At 44.8% G+C, this 14191-nt stretch overlaps 1 protein-coding gene across 1 annotated transcript; it reads right to left on the bottom strand.

Moving 5' to 3' along the window:
• Nucleotides 1-3727: 3727 nt before the first annotated feature.
• On the bottom strand, nt 3728-13980 carry RTCB (RNA 2',3'-cyclic phosphate and 5'-OH ligase). Its single transcript, XM_061371811.1, has 12 exons — nt 13781-13980; nt 13603-13681; nt 12829-12896; nt 11713-11812; nt 10341-10497; nt 9554-9710; nt 8285-8444; nt 7789-7964; nt 7002-7190; nt 6521-6631; nt 5713-5832; nt 3728-4802 (listed from the first exon to the last, which is right to left on the bottom strand). The coding sequence occupies exons 1-12, from the start codon at nt 13871-13873 to the stop codon at nt 4695-4697; spliced, it is 1518 nt and encodes a 505-aa protein (XP_061227795.1). The 5' UTR covers nt 13874-13980; the 3' UTR covers nt 3728-4694.
• Between the last annotated feature and the right edge of the window lie 211 nt (nt 13981-14191).

Here is a 14191-nt window from a genome sequence, read left to right as displayed (position 1 = left end):
ACCCTCATGCCATGTTCTCAGGTGGGTATATTCACAACCACCGGCAGGCTGCTGTTCTCCCTGGGCGGTTCTTCCCTATGAGGGTGCCCAGGTGTGATAATCTCCTGCCACTTAATTGACTCAGGTAATAGGCTGCTGCTCTAATGCATCAGGGTTTAGACCTTATCGCACACACACCCACCGCTGCCACATCTTCCCCTGAGGGAGATGCACCCTTCCCTCCCCTTGGGTGCCCGCAGGGGCTCCCTCCCCATCTATTTCTTCCTCCTCTCCTGACACGTGGCAGGGGAACAGGTTTGCCAGGTTTCCGATTCACAGGGAACAGCAGAAAGCCTGACCTACCCGACTTCGTACCCCATGGGTCTGAGAACAGAGAGGGGAAGAGCCTGGGCTCCCACTTCGCTTTCCTGATGCGAGGCAGTTGTGCAGAGGGGAAAAGGGGTTGGTGCCTCAGTTTCCTCAGGCACTGAGGGAGGGGAGAAGGGAGGAAAGTGTTTTCACTCCCTTGCAATAACCTGTGGGGCAAAGCCTGAGCCTAAGCAGAGAGCCAGGTGCTGGCTGTAGCTCAGATGGGTGGGAGAATGGGGAGAAACAACCCAGGCTGTCCCTGGCACCTCTGTTTAGGAACAGGCTCCATCACAAGGCTGACTCAAATTCTCAGTATGTGAGGGCAGCCCAGCCCCTTCATGTCTTTTGCTAAGCTAGTAAATGTTAGATTAAGTGCTGGCAGATGACTCCACTTCCCTTTCCTGGTCCTAATCTCTGCAATTAAGACTAGTGATTATTTTGGTTTCGGAACTTTATATACAGCATGACCTGAAAGTGGTCTCCTGGGTCTGGGGAATGAGGGTGCAGCACAACGGGGATGTGCTCAGCACCAGGAAAGACAGAAGCAACAGCTCAGGCTGGGGATTGCTTGGTCGGTGCCTGAGGAAGCTGAGTTGCCCGTGTCTAGAGGAGATGAGAGGCTTTTCTGTGCCCTCTGCCCTCCCATCTCTCTCACACATTGCTCCACACTGCAGCAAATGACCCCCACCCTCCTGTTACAGGAATTAAAAACCAAAGCCCCCAGCAGAAACCACATCATTATTGGTGTTCTGTGGGTGACATCTTCCTCTCCCTCCCACAGTGCAGGGACCTGGCTGTGGAGCTCCTGTGTCTCTGCCGTACACCTCCCACTGCCACCTCTCCAGGCAGAACCAGAGATGCTGGTGATCAAAACCCCTCGCTAGGACAGACTAAAGAGAGCAAAGTGAATGCAAGGTACAGGCAGGGCCCGTTCTTTGAAGCCTTCCTCTGCAAGCAAGGGAGCATGTTGGCACATGCCGCAGGAGGAATACTGCTGTGTCTGATCGCTTTGAAGACCGGGGGGTGGAGGGAGAAGAGGCCAGTTAAGTGTGTTTATGTTTGAGAGGAACAAAGGAGAGTGGAGGAGAGAGTAGGGGGTGCCTGCAGCCAAAGATGTGTCAGAGATCACTTACTCCTCCTGGGCCAGAACAGCAGCCTGGGACCACCAGCAGAGGAGCGAGGAAGCGGTGTGTGCAGAGCCCTGTTCAAAGCAGGGAGAGGAAAGTTAAAGCAGAGGAGAAAGAAAACTCCCAATAGACTTAGGATGGTGATAATCAAGACACAGGTTAGACACTGGGGTGTGTGAAACAGTACAAGTATACCACAGCAGATAGCACTGTACCTTGCTTGGTCTTGGTGTCCCTTGCGGAAGGCTGAGTACATGAAGTTTAACCAAGTCAAAGAGAAGGAGTCCTCCACTCCACCCCAGCTGTGCCATCCTTTACAGCAAATGAAATGCGGGTCTCCCTGTTTGCAACACTGCCTGGAGTATTGCAAACACTCCTTTCCTAGGGGGTTCCAAGCATTGCCCTGTCAGCCTTACACTGCACCCCAGCAAACGACAGGGGATACAGTTAGAGGTATTTATGGAAGAGCCACCCACCAGCAGCAAAAAACCCTAAGTGCTTCTGTATTTGCTGTTTAATGCTGTGATGGGAACATCACCTGCACAAGCCCCTGAGTGCACTGCTAACAGTCAGTTCCCGGCAAGAGAGAAAGCACTTGCCCACGGTCACTGCCATTGCACAGCACCAGTCCCTGAAGCAAGCCCTGTGAGCACACAGAAGGAAGGTGCCACTCAGGCTGCCACCAGAGATGATACCTTCTACTTCCCAGAGGCATTAGCTCTGTTTCAACAGGTCCAATCTATAAGTTAAACAATCCTGTTGCCAAGCAGAAAGCAAGATAAATGCAGTGAGCTATTTGTTCTTACCAAAAAGAAGCCTGCATTCAAGGACTGGTTTTATTGCACTGGCTGAAGGCAGACTTTATGCAGACACCCTGTGCCAGCCCCAGGGCCAGAAAACCTCTGCTGCAGGTCACTAGTGAATTAACCACACTTAGGCAGGGAACAGCTGAGTGCCTGTGGCCAACAGAGGTGTGGAACAGCTCCGGGGGTGTGGTGTAGCCACAGATCTACCTGCAGTTTCCCTCCAAAAAAAAAACAGAAGAAAAAAGACCCTAAATGATCATACACCAAAGCTCTTTTGGTCTGCTGAGGGAGGGAGGGAGGGCAGGAAGCACATCATACACTAACAGGTATTTCCAAGTTCTCAGTAACCATCCATGGAAGCAGAGATGGTTCAGTAACTAAGTTCTCTTTGGTGTTGCCAAAATGCTTCTGCAGATCCACCTGTATTGCAGCATGTGAACTTTAATACCGTGTGCCTTCCCTACCTTCCAATTTTTAAAATTCACTTTTAAAATGCAGATTAAAAAAAGCCCCCAAACTAGTGGACAGCCCTCTTTGGAGAAAAAAAAGCCAAACTTGAATGAGAAAAACATCCAGGTTTAAACAAAGACCTGGGAGACAACATTTTCCCTCCTTTTTTAGGTGGTTAGGAAACCAGCACTCTTCTCCATACAGCACAACATATAACCAAAACAAGTACTAGCTTTGCAACAGGAAACCAAAACTGGCAATACTTCTTGTGTTCTTGAATGCTAATGCATAAATACTGATGACGAGACTTAAGGCATACATAAGAGACCCACCTCCATGGTACCTGTGATTTCTGCCTGTAAGAAACTTAAATTCTTCTCTTGATGGCAATGGTAGGTAAAGGCTGAAAGGAGAACTGTATCTGAGACCCCCACGGATTCACAGCACTGACTATAACTGCAGCGCTGCTTCTGAACCTCCAGCAAATACGGTATTTGAACTTAAGAAACCAGTAAGCACAAAGCAGTTAAGCAGTAAAATACTATTATGCCTGAGAGCAACAGTTTTCAGCTAAGATCCTAAACTTAAAGGGATGTTTTATCAAAAGGTATTCGAGTCCCATCAATCACTACCTGCTCCTTTTACAAGAGTCCCTGGCAAGGCTTCACTCCTGCTTTCAGATTTTCCTCCAGCCGCCCTCTTGTGTCTGCATATAGACTTACAGGCAAGCCCCATCCCCTCTCCCGTGAGGTGGACCCAGGAGGCCCCAAGGAAGACAAATCGTAGCCATTATAAGCTTATCATAACCAAGCTGAGAAAACAGCACTGTGTTGCCCTTCTCTTATTATAGCCTGCAAGCAGTTATGCCATCTGCACGTTTCTTTGCAAGATCCATCAGCTGAAGTCACAAAATGATGGGTTTCAAGCTCATGTACATACTTAAAAGCGGGAAACGGACATTTTAGCCACAGAACAAACATGACAAACAAACACTGCTGTGTCCATCTTCCCATTTTATTTGTAAACTCCAAAATGATCCAGTGGGAATGGTCAGCTTCCCCTCGAGTCTTGGTTAATGAAAGCAAAAGACACATCAGAAGTTACATCATACTGCGCCTGAACCTGCAATTGGACTTTCAGGACACAGTGAGCAATATTATCCAACTCAACTTTTACATACAAATTTGCAAAATGCTGGATTAGCACATCTACAATTGTGAAGTCACAACTTTTACTGGGCAAACAAAACTTCTGAGAAAGCAACATACTCAGTCCTACTGTCATTTCCAGAAAGACCATGGAACACCTTCTTGTACTGAGGCAAGTACACCAGGTGCTGCGTTAAATGGGAGAGGGTACAGGCAGAGGGAAGGACTGTGCCTGGAGCCTAGCTAGTCCCTCTCAACTCAAGCAGAAGACCACTCCCAACTCCAGATTTCTTACCCATTTGCCACAAAACATGGAACAACAGAGACCGTGCATAAAGGTATCTGCAAACAGAGCAACCTCTTCCTCCCCAGGACTGCTATACCCTGCCTAACAGAGTACTTCCATATGCTGAAAGAGCATCAGGCACTCAGGTGTGGAGACAGCAGGTCTGATTCATATGCTGTCTTCACTGATGGAGGTGATCTTGCAGCACAGCAGTCAGTGACAACTCAGGCAAGCCTGAAGTCCTGCCTGTGGAATCATCAGACAAATGGAGGAAGAACTGCATATAGAAATCAAGACTTACTTATTTCTTTGCCCTTTCCTCACAAGAAAAGAACACCGTATAAGGAGAGGGCCATTAATTATGCCTAGGAGTGGTTAAAAATAGGAGTATCCTCAACTGTTGTGTTTCCAGAACAGGACTGTGATATCTGAGTGTCCTACAGAGTCCAAGAAGCATGGGAAGACGACGGTCCTAGTCAGTTTTGTAAGGCCTGGAGATGTCGGTGATTTTCTGATGCCTTGACAGTTCCTAACCTTTTATAACAGCAATAGGTCTCAGTTTAATGGCTTTTTTGCTGATGCCAGCTGCATGGCAGGTATTAACCACATCTGTCACATTCTTATAAGACTCTGGTGCCTGGAGGAGGAAGAGAGAAGAGAGTAAAACAAAAGACAAAACTATAAACAACCCAAAGTCACAGGAAGCTAGATGTAGGCTTTTGAGAGCCCCTCTTCACAAAAACAGAGTCAGATGTATTGAGGTGAACAGATTGAGAATCTGGCTGCCTTACATACCTGAGAAATCTATGAGACATTTAGGTTTCCAAATCAGCTTTCACCATATTTCAAATAAAATACCAGCTATGCTGGTTCAGCTTTCCCTATATTCTCAGATAATCCAGTCCACTAGCACGTGAGAATGTCAGGCCTCATTATCTGGCAGGAACTGACTCCAGCTTCCTCCTTACAGATAGCCTTTAAGATTTATCTTCACTGTCCCTTAGTGACAGGAATCAGGGCTCCCCCTCCAGCATTTTGACAGGGAAGCTGCTCTTAAAGAGAGACTTTAACACCAACAGTGCTAATAGCATACTTCCAAATGATTAACATGCTTCTATGAATGAGGTTGTGAACAGAAAAGACATTCTGCAGAGGAACTGGAAGTCACACTATTCAAAGTATCTAGCATTAAGAGTTCTCTTCTTCTTGACCAAATACAGAAATTCATCTTAAAAGAGGCAGATCTCTTATAACTATTTTCATGATGCTCACACAAAGACTTCTCAGGGTCAATTAGTAACTACCCTACTGCCAGGCAGAAGAGGAAAAAGACATACCCCCAAAACCTGTCAAACAGGCATCTCCCCTTTCAGCAGGATTTTAAGGACAGGGAATACACCTTATTTTCAAAAAGTTAAAACAGCTCATGCTCTATATTTAGGGTACTAGCAATCACATAGCCCTGCTAAAAAATGAATAAGGGATGGGCATTAAGCCAAAGAGCAAGATCTCCTTTTTCCTCTCAGATAATGAAGTATTAAACTTACTTCCTCCATGACCAGTTTAGGAGAAGCCACACGGATGGCAATGCCCATGTCAGCCAGCTTGTCCAATACATCCTGGAAGTCCAAGTTACGTCGAGATTTGGCTCGGGACAGCGCGCGACCCTAAGACACCAGTTTTGTCAGTTACAATTGTTTTTACTGGTTTGCAAAACCAGAACTCTTCCTTATTAAAGAAAAATGTGATTACATTATAAGTAAACACAGAATGGCTGAGAGCATAGACCACAGTAAGCCGCAAAACAAGAAATTATTTTAGATTTTAGGTGATGGGCTCCTGCAGAATTACACATCTGATATGGTGGCCAGGAAAGCTCCATGTGTTTAACATACTAGTCTGCAAGTGTCTTTCTACCTACACCACTTGTCAGACAGTGTTCAGAAGTCAAAATCTTACTCGAAGCTATTTCTCTTCCTCAGTCATCCTCTCACACTGTAAATTGTAGGAAAGGAAATACCTTATTCTAACTACTGAGGAGTTTTATATGCCTCAGCACAATTAATCCTTCTTGTTAGCTCACAGATGCCAGAATCTGGTAAAAGGAGCTCATTCTCCACATCTTCATCCACATCATTCATTTGCTTTGCCCCCTAAATTTTCTGCAGTAGTCAAAACTACTCAGTAACATAAAGGACTTCCAGCCTGCAGTCCTCCTGGGCTGGGATTACTGTGGCAAGGTTACTCTCTAGCGATATGACTAAAGGATGAATCACACATTGTATGACCCTTGAACAACCCTGTTCTCTGAATGATAGTCCCATTCCAATCCCTTCCTATCACTTTTTGACTTACAGCTCCATGGCAAGTAGTTCCGAAGGTCTCAGTCATGCCTTGCTCTGTGCCAGTAAGAACATAGCTACAGGTGCCCATAGTCCCGCCGATCAAAACAGGCTGTCCAGTCAGCTGTGGATGCAAAGTTTTAAGTCACAAGAAAAAGCCTTAAACTCATTCCTAATAAAAGTCTGAAAGGAACCATGTCTCCAGAAAAGGAAGTCAGATTCACATTCCCCCAGAGCATTCCTGCTTGCCTTGGGTGGTTGGTATCAAGGATTCTGGAGAACTAACTGCCTTTGTTGGGTGTGGAGCAGAAGAGAGAGCTCAGTGCCCTAATCTAACACTCAGACAAGCAGAATATTGCCATCCCACTAGGGTTCCAGTGCTGTTAGCTCAAAAAAAGGAACTCACAGCGTTAGATCTCTGTCAGGGAGAGAGATGAATTGTCTGATCCCTCCAGAACTGTCTTCCAATTTACTTCTCCCACAGTTAAACTTACTTGATAATCAACAGCAATAAGAGGATGGTGAGGAGGGAAGGCTCTGGTTGATCCCTTTCTGTGCACAAGCAGAGTCCGCTCCTTTCCATCCACTACATGTTGCTCTACTTTGGCAATGTTGTGAGACACATCATAGATAACATGCATATCAAGGTCATCTGGGGTTGTGTTGAAGACTTTGGCAAAGGCCTAAAAAGAGAGCAAAACAGGATGTGAACTACAAAAAGATAACTGCTATGTGTATGTGGAAGAGTTAAAATCTGTTTAGAATTAAAAGGAAGAAATTTGCTTGAAATCATTTTATATGGTAAGTCAGTGACCTAAACACTTGGCATGGCACATATGAAACGTCAGTTGAATTCAGCCAGAATGGCATTCAGTACAACAAATGTGTGTGACAGAATTGGACTATCTAAATTGTTTATCTGCCCATTGGCAGCTTTAATGCTGGAATTCAGCCAGATACTGACAAGATAAATTCCTGCAACTCTGAAAAGATGGCTTTAGCAGTGTAAAAACAATTTCCTTGCATCCTCTTCTTCCAGTTGAAGGCATTTTAAAAAATATTGCTTAAGGGGCTTCTGCAAGTACAATCCAGTGGTGGTGAGAGGATTTATACAGACTGTAATGACTGCAGCTTTGTGTAAGTCTCTCCAGAAAACATAGTTTAAGAAGCACAAAAATGAAAATCACATTAAACACAGCAGCTGCTCTGTGTTCTGTATGCCTGGGATAAAGCAGGAGATTCATATCAAAATCTCTGTATCAGAGACAACTCTGGTCCTACCTGTCTTGTTAGAAAAGTCATAGAAGAGCGGTTGACCCAGGCATAGTTTCCAGCAGCTGCCATTCCCTTCAAGTAATCCTGCCCCTCCGCAGAAGAAATCCTGGCACATGCCAGCTGGCGATCATTCACTATGATTTTGTCCCGTTTCATAGCTTTTTCCATAGCCACCAATGCATCTGGGGAATAAACACAGTATGACCAAGTGACTTCTTAATTTTGTTTCAATCTGTTGAGATGGATGTCTATAATTTATATTCTAAAATTAAGCTCATCTGTCCGAGGGTCAAACCTATGGTGTCTTCTCAAATGCAAAAGCTAATCTGTGGCAGAACCTTATCAATTGTTTGCAAATATACAACCCCTGTCAAGGCAATTCAGAGTAGACTCGGCAATTGCACTCTAAGAAATGCTCTTTGGTGCTACAGTTTACTGCCAAGGACATGATCACACTGAATAGTTTGCTTCACTCCAGTTCCCTCTGCCAGTCAGATCATACCTGTAGCAACTTGGTGGCCCAGACCTCTGCTGCCACTGTGGATCATCACGCACACCTGCCCTTTGTGGTCAATGCCCATCTTCCTGGCAGCATATTCATTGTAAATGTCATCCACAACCTGGATCTCCGCATAATGATTTCCAGCTCCCAGGGTCCCCAGCTGCCAACCAGAACACACTGATTAGAACTGCCAGTAAAGCAGCCTCTGGGAGCAGAAGCGTGAGCTACGGGAATGGGGGCAGTAGGGCAAATTTCTACACCAAGGTTTTGATTTTAGAAGTTTTTCTAGGAAAAAAACTGCACAAATCCCCATATAAACTGAAAGGAAGTAGAACACAGAAGCATCATGACTGTCCTCTTTGTTCAGATTTATAACTATTTTTACCATTAGGAACAAGACTGCGATTAAACAGAAGGAGCAGGATCTACAGCCTCTGCCACCACTTTTTTCCAACTGACTCAGGCTTAGTTGAAAGATGGGAAGAGTACAGAGTATTGGGAATTTATCTTCAATTTGTATAGGGAAGGCAGACATATAGCCTTATCCTTGTGGAGTTGTAACCAAGTAAGTTACAACATCCTGTTAATTATGTACTTTGAACCTTTCAGTATATTAAAGCAAGATATTCAATTTCCAAGACCAAATTTTTTCAACTCCGTAACAGATGATAATTTACTTGCAAGGCAAATGTGAAAACTGAGGATGGAAGATTACTGTCAGGTCAGAATGTTACAATCTTGAAGTACCACAGCTCATAAAACTCATCAGATAAAAGAAAGCTTTACAAATGTATCATTAGTATAGCCATCTCAAAAGTGTCCCACACAGAGCAATGAGATCCTATGTATAGAAATGAAATCCTGCCCTTGAACTGCAATTGAAAGTTACAAGCTAGTTCTATTTATTATTGTATCCTTCTTCAGCATGCTATTAACTTGCTGAGCAAACAAGAAAAGTTGCAGAGTAACTTGCCCACTTCTGAAAAACAAAACTCCAGCTGGATGGGGAAATGCCACTGAACATGAATTCCAGTCCCAGGTGTTAATTGATGAAAAATGGCCTCAGGGACCTTGGGTATGTCCAGTATCACTTCCCTATGTTTAAATTCTGTCAAGAATTATTCAGAAACAGCTGCAATATCTCACCTTTCTCCCTAACCAGAAACGCTAGGCAGAATTTAAAGAAAGACACAAAATTAGAGAACTACTTGCTAACCTTTATAATTGAACCCTGGGAGTCCTTACAGCCCTCCAGAAAAACAGTATTACCTGAGGCAGGCCCCTCTTCTTTGCTCTTGAGGAGACCTTGTTGGGATCAGCCTGCAGCATCCTTCCATATTCCTCACAGTGCTCCTTGTCCTCTGCCCAGGCATAGCCCTCCCGGAGAGACCAGTCCACACCCATCTCTAGTGCCTCTTCCAAATCCCTTCAATTATCAAACACACACATAAGGTGGTTATCCTTGGATATACTCAAAACACCACTGGATATGGCCCTGATAAACCTGATGTAACTTCATTTTTTTGACCTGCCTTCAGAGTTAGCTCTCCTTCATGCAAGGAGTTGTAAGAGATGACCTCAAGAGATCCCATCCAAACTAAATAATTCTGTGACCTTACGATGAGCCCCTAATTTCTAGTAAGAAGTTCAACATCTTAATAGTTCATGAAAACGCTCTACAAATATATTAAATATATTAACTTCAGATGGGTCATTACTTTGTCCTCTTTGTTGTGTGGGGAATTGCCTATTTTCTCTCTTACCCGTTTAAAAAAAATACCTTAAGGTTCATGGAGGTTTTCTGTCAGAATAAATAAGAACCTTTCAAGAACTTTTAGTTATTACAGGGTTTTAAATGGGGGAATAAACACCTGACTTAGTGCACTGATGATTGTACCAGTCCTCCTGGAGAAGCACATATGCAGAAAGACTGGAAAGAGTTTTCTGGAAAGAGTTATTTTTTTCTTTCTTAAAGTCTCCCACTGATGAATCTGTCATTAAAATAAACACCAGAGAAGTCCCCTCCAGTAATGTGTGCACAATGTCAGTCTCTTACTTGGCATTCATGGGGATGACACCTTTGGAGCCAACACCAACAGGAATATGGTCAAACATAGCCTGGGCAAGCTGCTCTTTCACAGGCTGCACATCGCTTTCATCCAAATTTGTACGCAGTAAGCGGACACCACAGTTGATGTCAAAGCCGACACCACCTAGAAGCGTGGAAAAAGCCATGAGGTTAATAAAGAAATCATTCTGATGGTGTGCACTTGCTGAATATTCATCTTAAATCAGTGTCCCTCTGACAGGGAGCAGCGCTGAACACCGCGCTCTTACACCTTCTTTCTGACACAATACTGCAAAAAAAAGCAGAACTCAGTAAGCATTATCTTAATAGAATCACATGGAGCCTCAGATTTCAAGACAGTCAAAAATGTAGTCTTGAAAAGAACTTGAAAACTCTTAAAAAACCCTCAGTTTTTCAGTCTCAAGCATATGCTCCGCAGACATAGCTGTACATTTACCTACAGAGCTCTGCATCTAGCAAGTTGCTCCAGCAAGCTGACAAAGTAGACACAATTATAAAATATCCTGTCACAGAAAGTAGAGAGGATGTTCCTGTTCTTCTGCCTAAGGTCAGAAGTGACAGATATTAGCATGGCTCCCTGCTGTAAGATGTTCTCAAAAGCAAGTCCTTTCTGAATCTTCACTGGAATAATAATAACTACCTATAATAAGTGATAAATACTTACAAGGAATATTAAACTTCAGTGCTTAGTATTTTGCTTAACTTTTACTATTTAATAAAAATAAATACTGCAGAGCAACGCCTAATGTGAAAGATCACTCATGCCACCTTTAGTATGAAGGTTCTGGTATTAACTAGTGTCAGAGATGGGGATACCAGACTAACAGATCTTGGGTTTGAGTCAATCAGAAACACTGGAACTGACTGAAGCAAACCTGAAACATGAATATCATATTTCATGCAACCACAAAAGCATCTCCAGACCATCAGTAATTAAAGACCCCGGTGTTGATTAAAAAGACAGATGTATTTTAAAGTCATATTTTTAATCAAGAGTAGAAATATTCTCAATAGAATTCTCAAACATTGCTCAAGGAAAATAATGAGGTTTTTATCAACCTGGTGAAGCCCAAGTTGAAAGCCTTGACCTCTCCCTTCAAAACTGAGGGATATCATGAGCCCAAGCCACAAACACAAGGCTTTACTGTTTAGATGTTTTCAGTGTAATCATCTGCTCCATAAAGAATAAGGATTCTGAATGCAAGAATTAGGCATCTTTTAACTCCCTATTTTTTTTTTGGCTTTGGTTCTGTATCTGAAGTAAAGACCTGTCATTTCATAAAGTGGTTTTGTGCCATCCCAGACATTTCTCAGTGAAGATGAAGTCAGTCATCCTTACCTGGTGAAACCACTGCTTCAGGATCATTCATATCGAAGGCAGCCATGTTGCCAATGGCAAACCCATAGCCAGAGTGGACATCAGGAAGACCTATAGATCTCTGAAAGAGGATGAAAGGCATTGTAATGTTGTATGAAACTCTACGCTGCACGGTGTTGTCTTGGTTATGTTTTGCCTTGTGGCACCGGTTGTCGCATTAGTAAACAAATACACAAAAAAGACAATGGATGTTCAGATGCAGATGAGATAAACACACTGGTTCAGGTAAAGTAAGTATCTACACTTCTGCAGTTACAGGACAGTCAAATAAAACAGAGTACAGATCTCACTCTGAAGCAAACACCCAGGGGCCAGTCATCTGAGAAGCCTTCTTGGCACTGCTGACCAGATCTCAAGAAAACCTAAGGGGAACTTAAGCCCTTAAACGTAGAAATTGTGATCTCAAGATGAATTCTAACCTAGCTTTTTCTTGGACTAAAGTGTCCTTGCATTCAAAATTTATGCAGGCAATAGCTTACTGGTAGCATAAAGCAGAGACATAAAAGTGAGGATGAGTTCATCTTTACCAAGTTCCACCTGGAGGCATCTGCAATATTTAAATACTGCAAATGTAACAAGGGAAGAGTTCAGTGCTATGGAATAGAATCATAAAACAGTCAGCATTTTCTCTTCCTATCTGTCACTGAACAATGACCAAAGACTGCACCCTATAGGCAGGAAAAAGTAATCCTTTTCAGGATGATATCCTGAGAGGACAGGACAAGAAAAGAATTATTTTCAAGGAATCTCTTCATATCATTACTAAGTAGAGAAAGTAAGAATATACTTCTACACAAGTCCAAAGGATATTTAAACTTGCCAGGCTAGATTAGGATGCCACAAACAGCATTCCACAATCTATTTGAGCAAACAAACATAACGCCCCAAGTACACAGAAACCTGTAAGAAATTGGAACTTTTCAATGTGTATTAAACAGTCACCATACAGTACCTTTCATTGGGATATGTGCTTCTTTTACCTATTCTTGCTATCACCAAGAAATCTCTTGGTTTGGAAATAAAATCCCTGGCAAATAGAAACTGAAGAAAGAACAAATTTTAAGAGCAGTTACTCACGTGAACAATGCCAGGTAACGCAGCCACATTCCCAATCTGTTTCATAGCAGGCAAAAAACCACCTGCACCTGAAGAAGAATAAAAAACAAAAGGTTAAGTTATCTGATGATTTACCGCAATAATCACAATGGAGCACTTCATAAACAAGTTGCTCAAAACACCGGAAAGTCAGAAGTCAGCTACCAGCAAGTATTGCAATCTGGCATAAAGCACCTACCATTATTCACGATCTGCAGCTTAATTAAACGAGGTATTACGCTAACGTCCTCCTGCTGTGTTAGTATCACCGCAGACCGATCCATGCTCACAACAGAAGCATGCTACCTGCCACACACAGTTAGTGCCATGCCAGCTGTCATATCTGGATCCACCCCTGCACTTCAGCTCCACACAGAGCAGACAAGCCTAAGTTATAGCCCCACTAAAGCAAATTCTGACAGCAGGCATTCACGAATGCTCTGGAGCACAGACAGCAACCACCAAGTCTGTGCCTACACATCCGATCCGGGCACACGACATGCCACAGCTGTGGGTGAGATGCCTGGCACGAAGTGGTTGGCAAAGTGAGAGAACTCATCCCCGTTTGCTGTCCCTCCCCACGTGCCACGCGGGACATACACCCGGCCCACCCCACTGTCTCTGCTACACTCTGGCTCCCTCAGGACGCACAGGCAGCTGGATGTGATCCCAGGCGCTCAGAGAGGCCACAGCAAGGAGCGTGTGAGCGTAGTCCCGGGGCAGAGGCCCCGCACTCTCTCCTCCTACTACACTCACCTCCTCCGCGGCAGGCATTGCGCAGCTCCTCAAACATCAGCTTCTCCAGCGGGTCGTTCACGTAGAAAACACCCTCCACCTGCGGGGAGAGCTGTCAGGAATGGCGACCGGCACCAGGCCGGGGCACCCAAACCGCGTCCCAGTCCCCCCAGGGTTGGGTCCCCCCACCCTCACGCACATGCATGTTGGGCACGAAGCCCTTCTTGATCCGCCAGCAATTCTTGTCGATCTTGTCCAGGTACTGCAGCTCATCGTTGTAGCTCCGGCTCATGGCGGCGCCGCTCCCGCCAGCTGCTCCCCGTCAGCACTGCCACCACCACCGCGCCGAAGCACGAACGGCCGATGGCGGCCGCCGAGGGTCAGACCGGGACGCGCAGGGGACGGGAACTGCCGAGGGTCAAACTTCCTGCAGAGCTGCAGGCCGCCGGCGCCCCCTGGTGGCAGCCGCCTTTCTTCGGAGGACTCCCGGTAAACGCTCGAGGTGCAGCTGCGGGCTCGCCGCGTCAGGGCAGGGACGCGCTAGGCGAGGCCGCCCGCTTGTTGCATTCAACTCTGTGGCCGGCCCGAGGCCGCCCGGTTTACTCAGGCA

Source organism: Neopsephotus bourkii, unplaced genomic scaffold (genome assembly GCF_033783945.1).
Source record: "Neopsephotus bourkii isolate Nb327-2 ecotype Australia unplaced genomic scaffold, CSIRO-AGI_Nbou_v1 NB_1589, whole genome shotgun sequence".
NCBI classification, from domain to species: domain Eukaryota; kingdom Metazoa; phylum Chordata; class Aves; order Psittaciformes; family Psittacidae; genus Neopsephotus; species Neopsephotus bourkii.
This window is presented reverse-complemented; position numbering and strand designations above follow the sequence as displayed.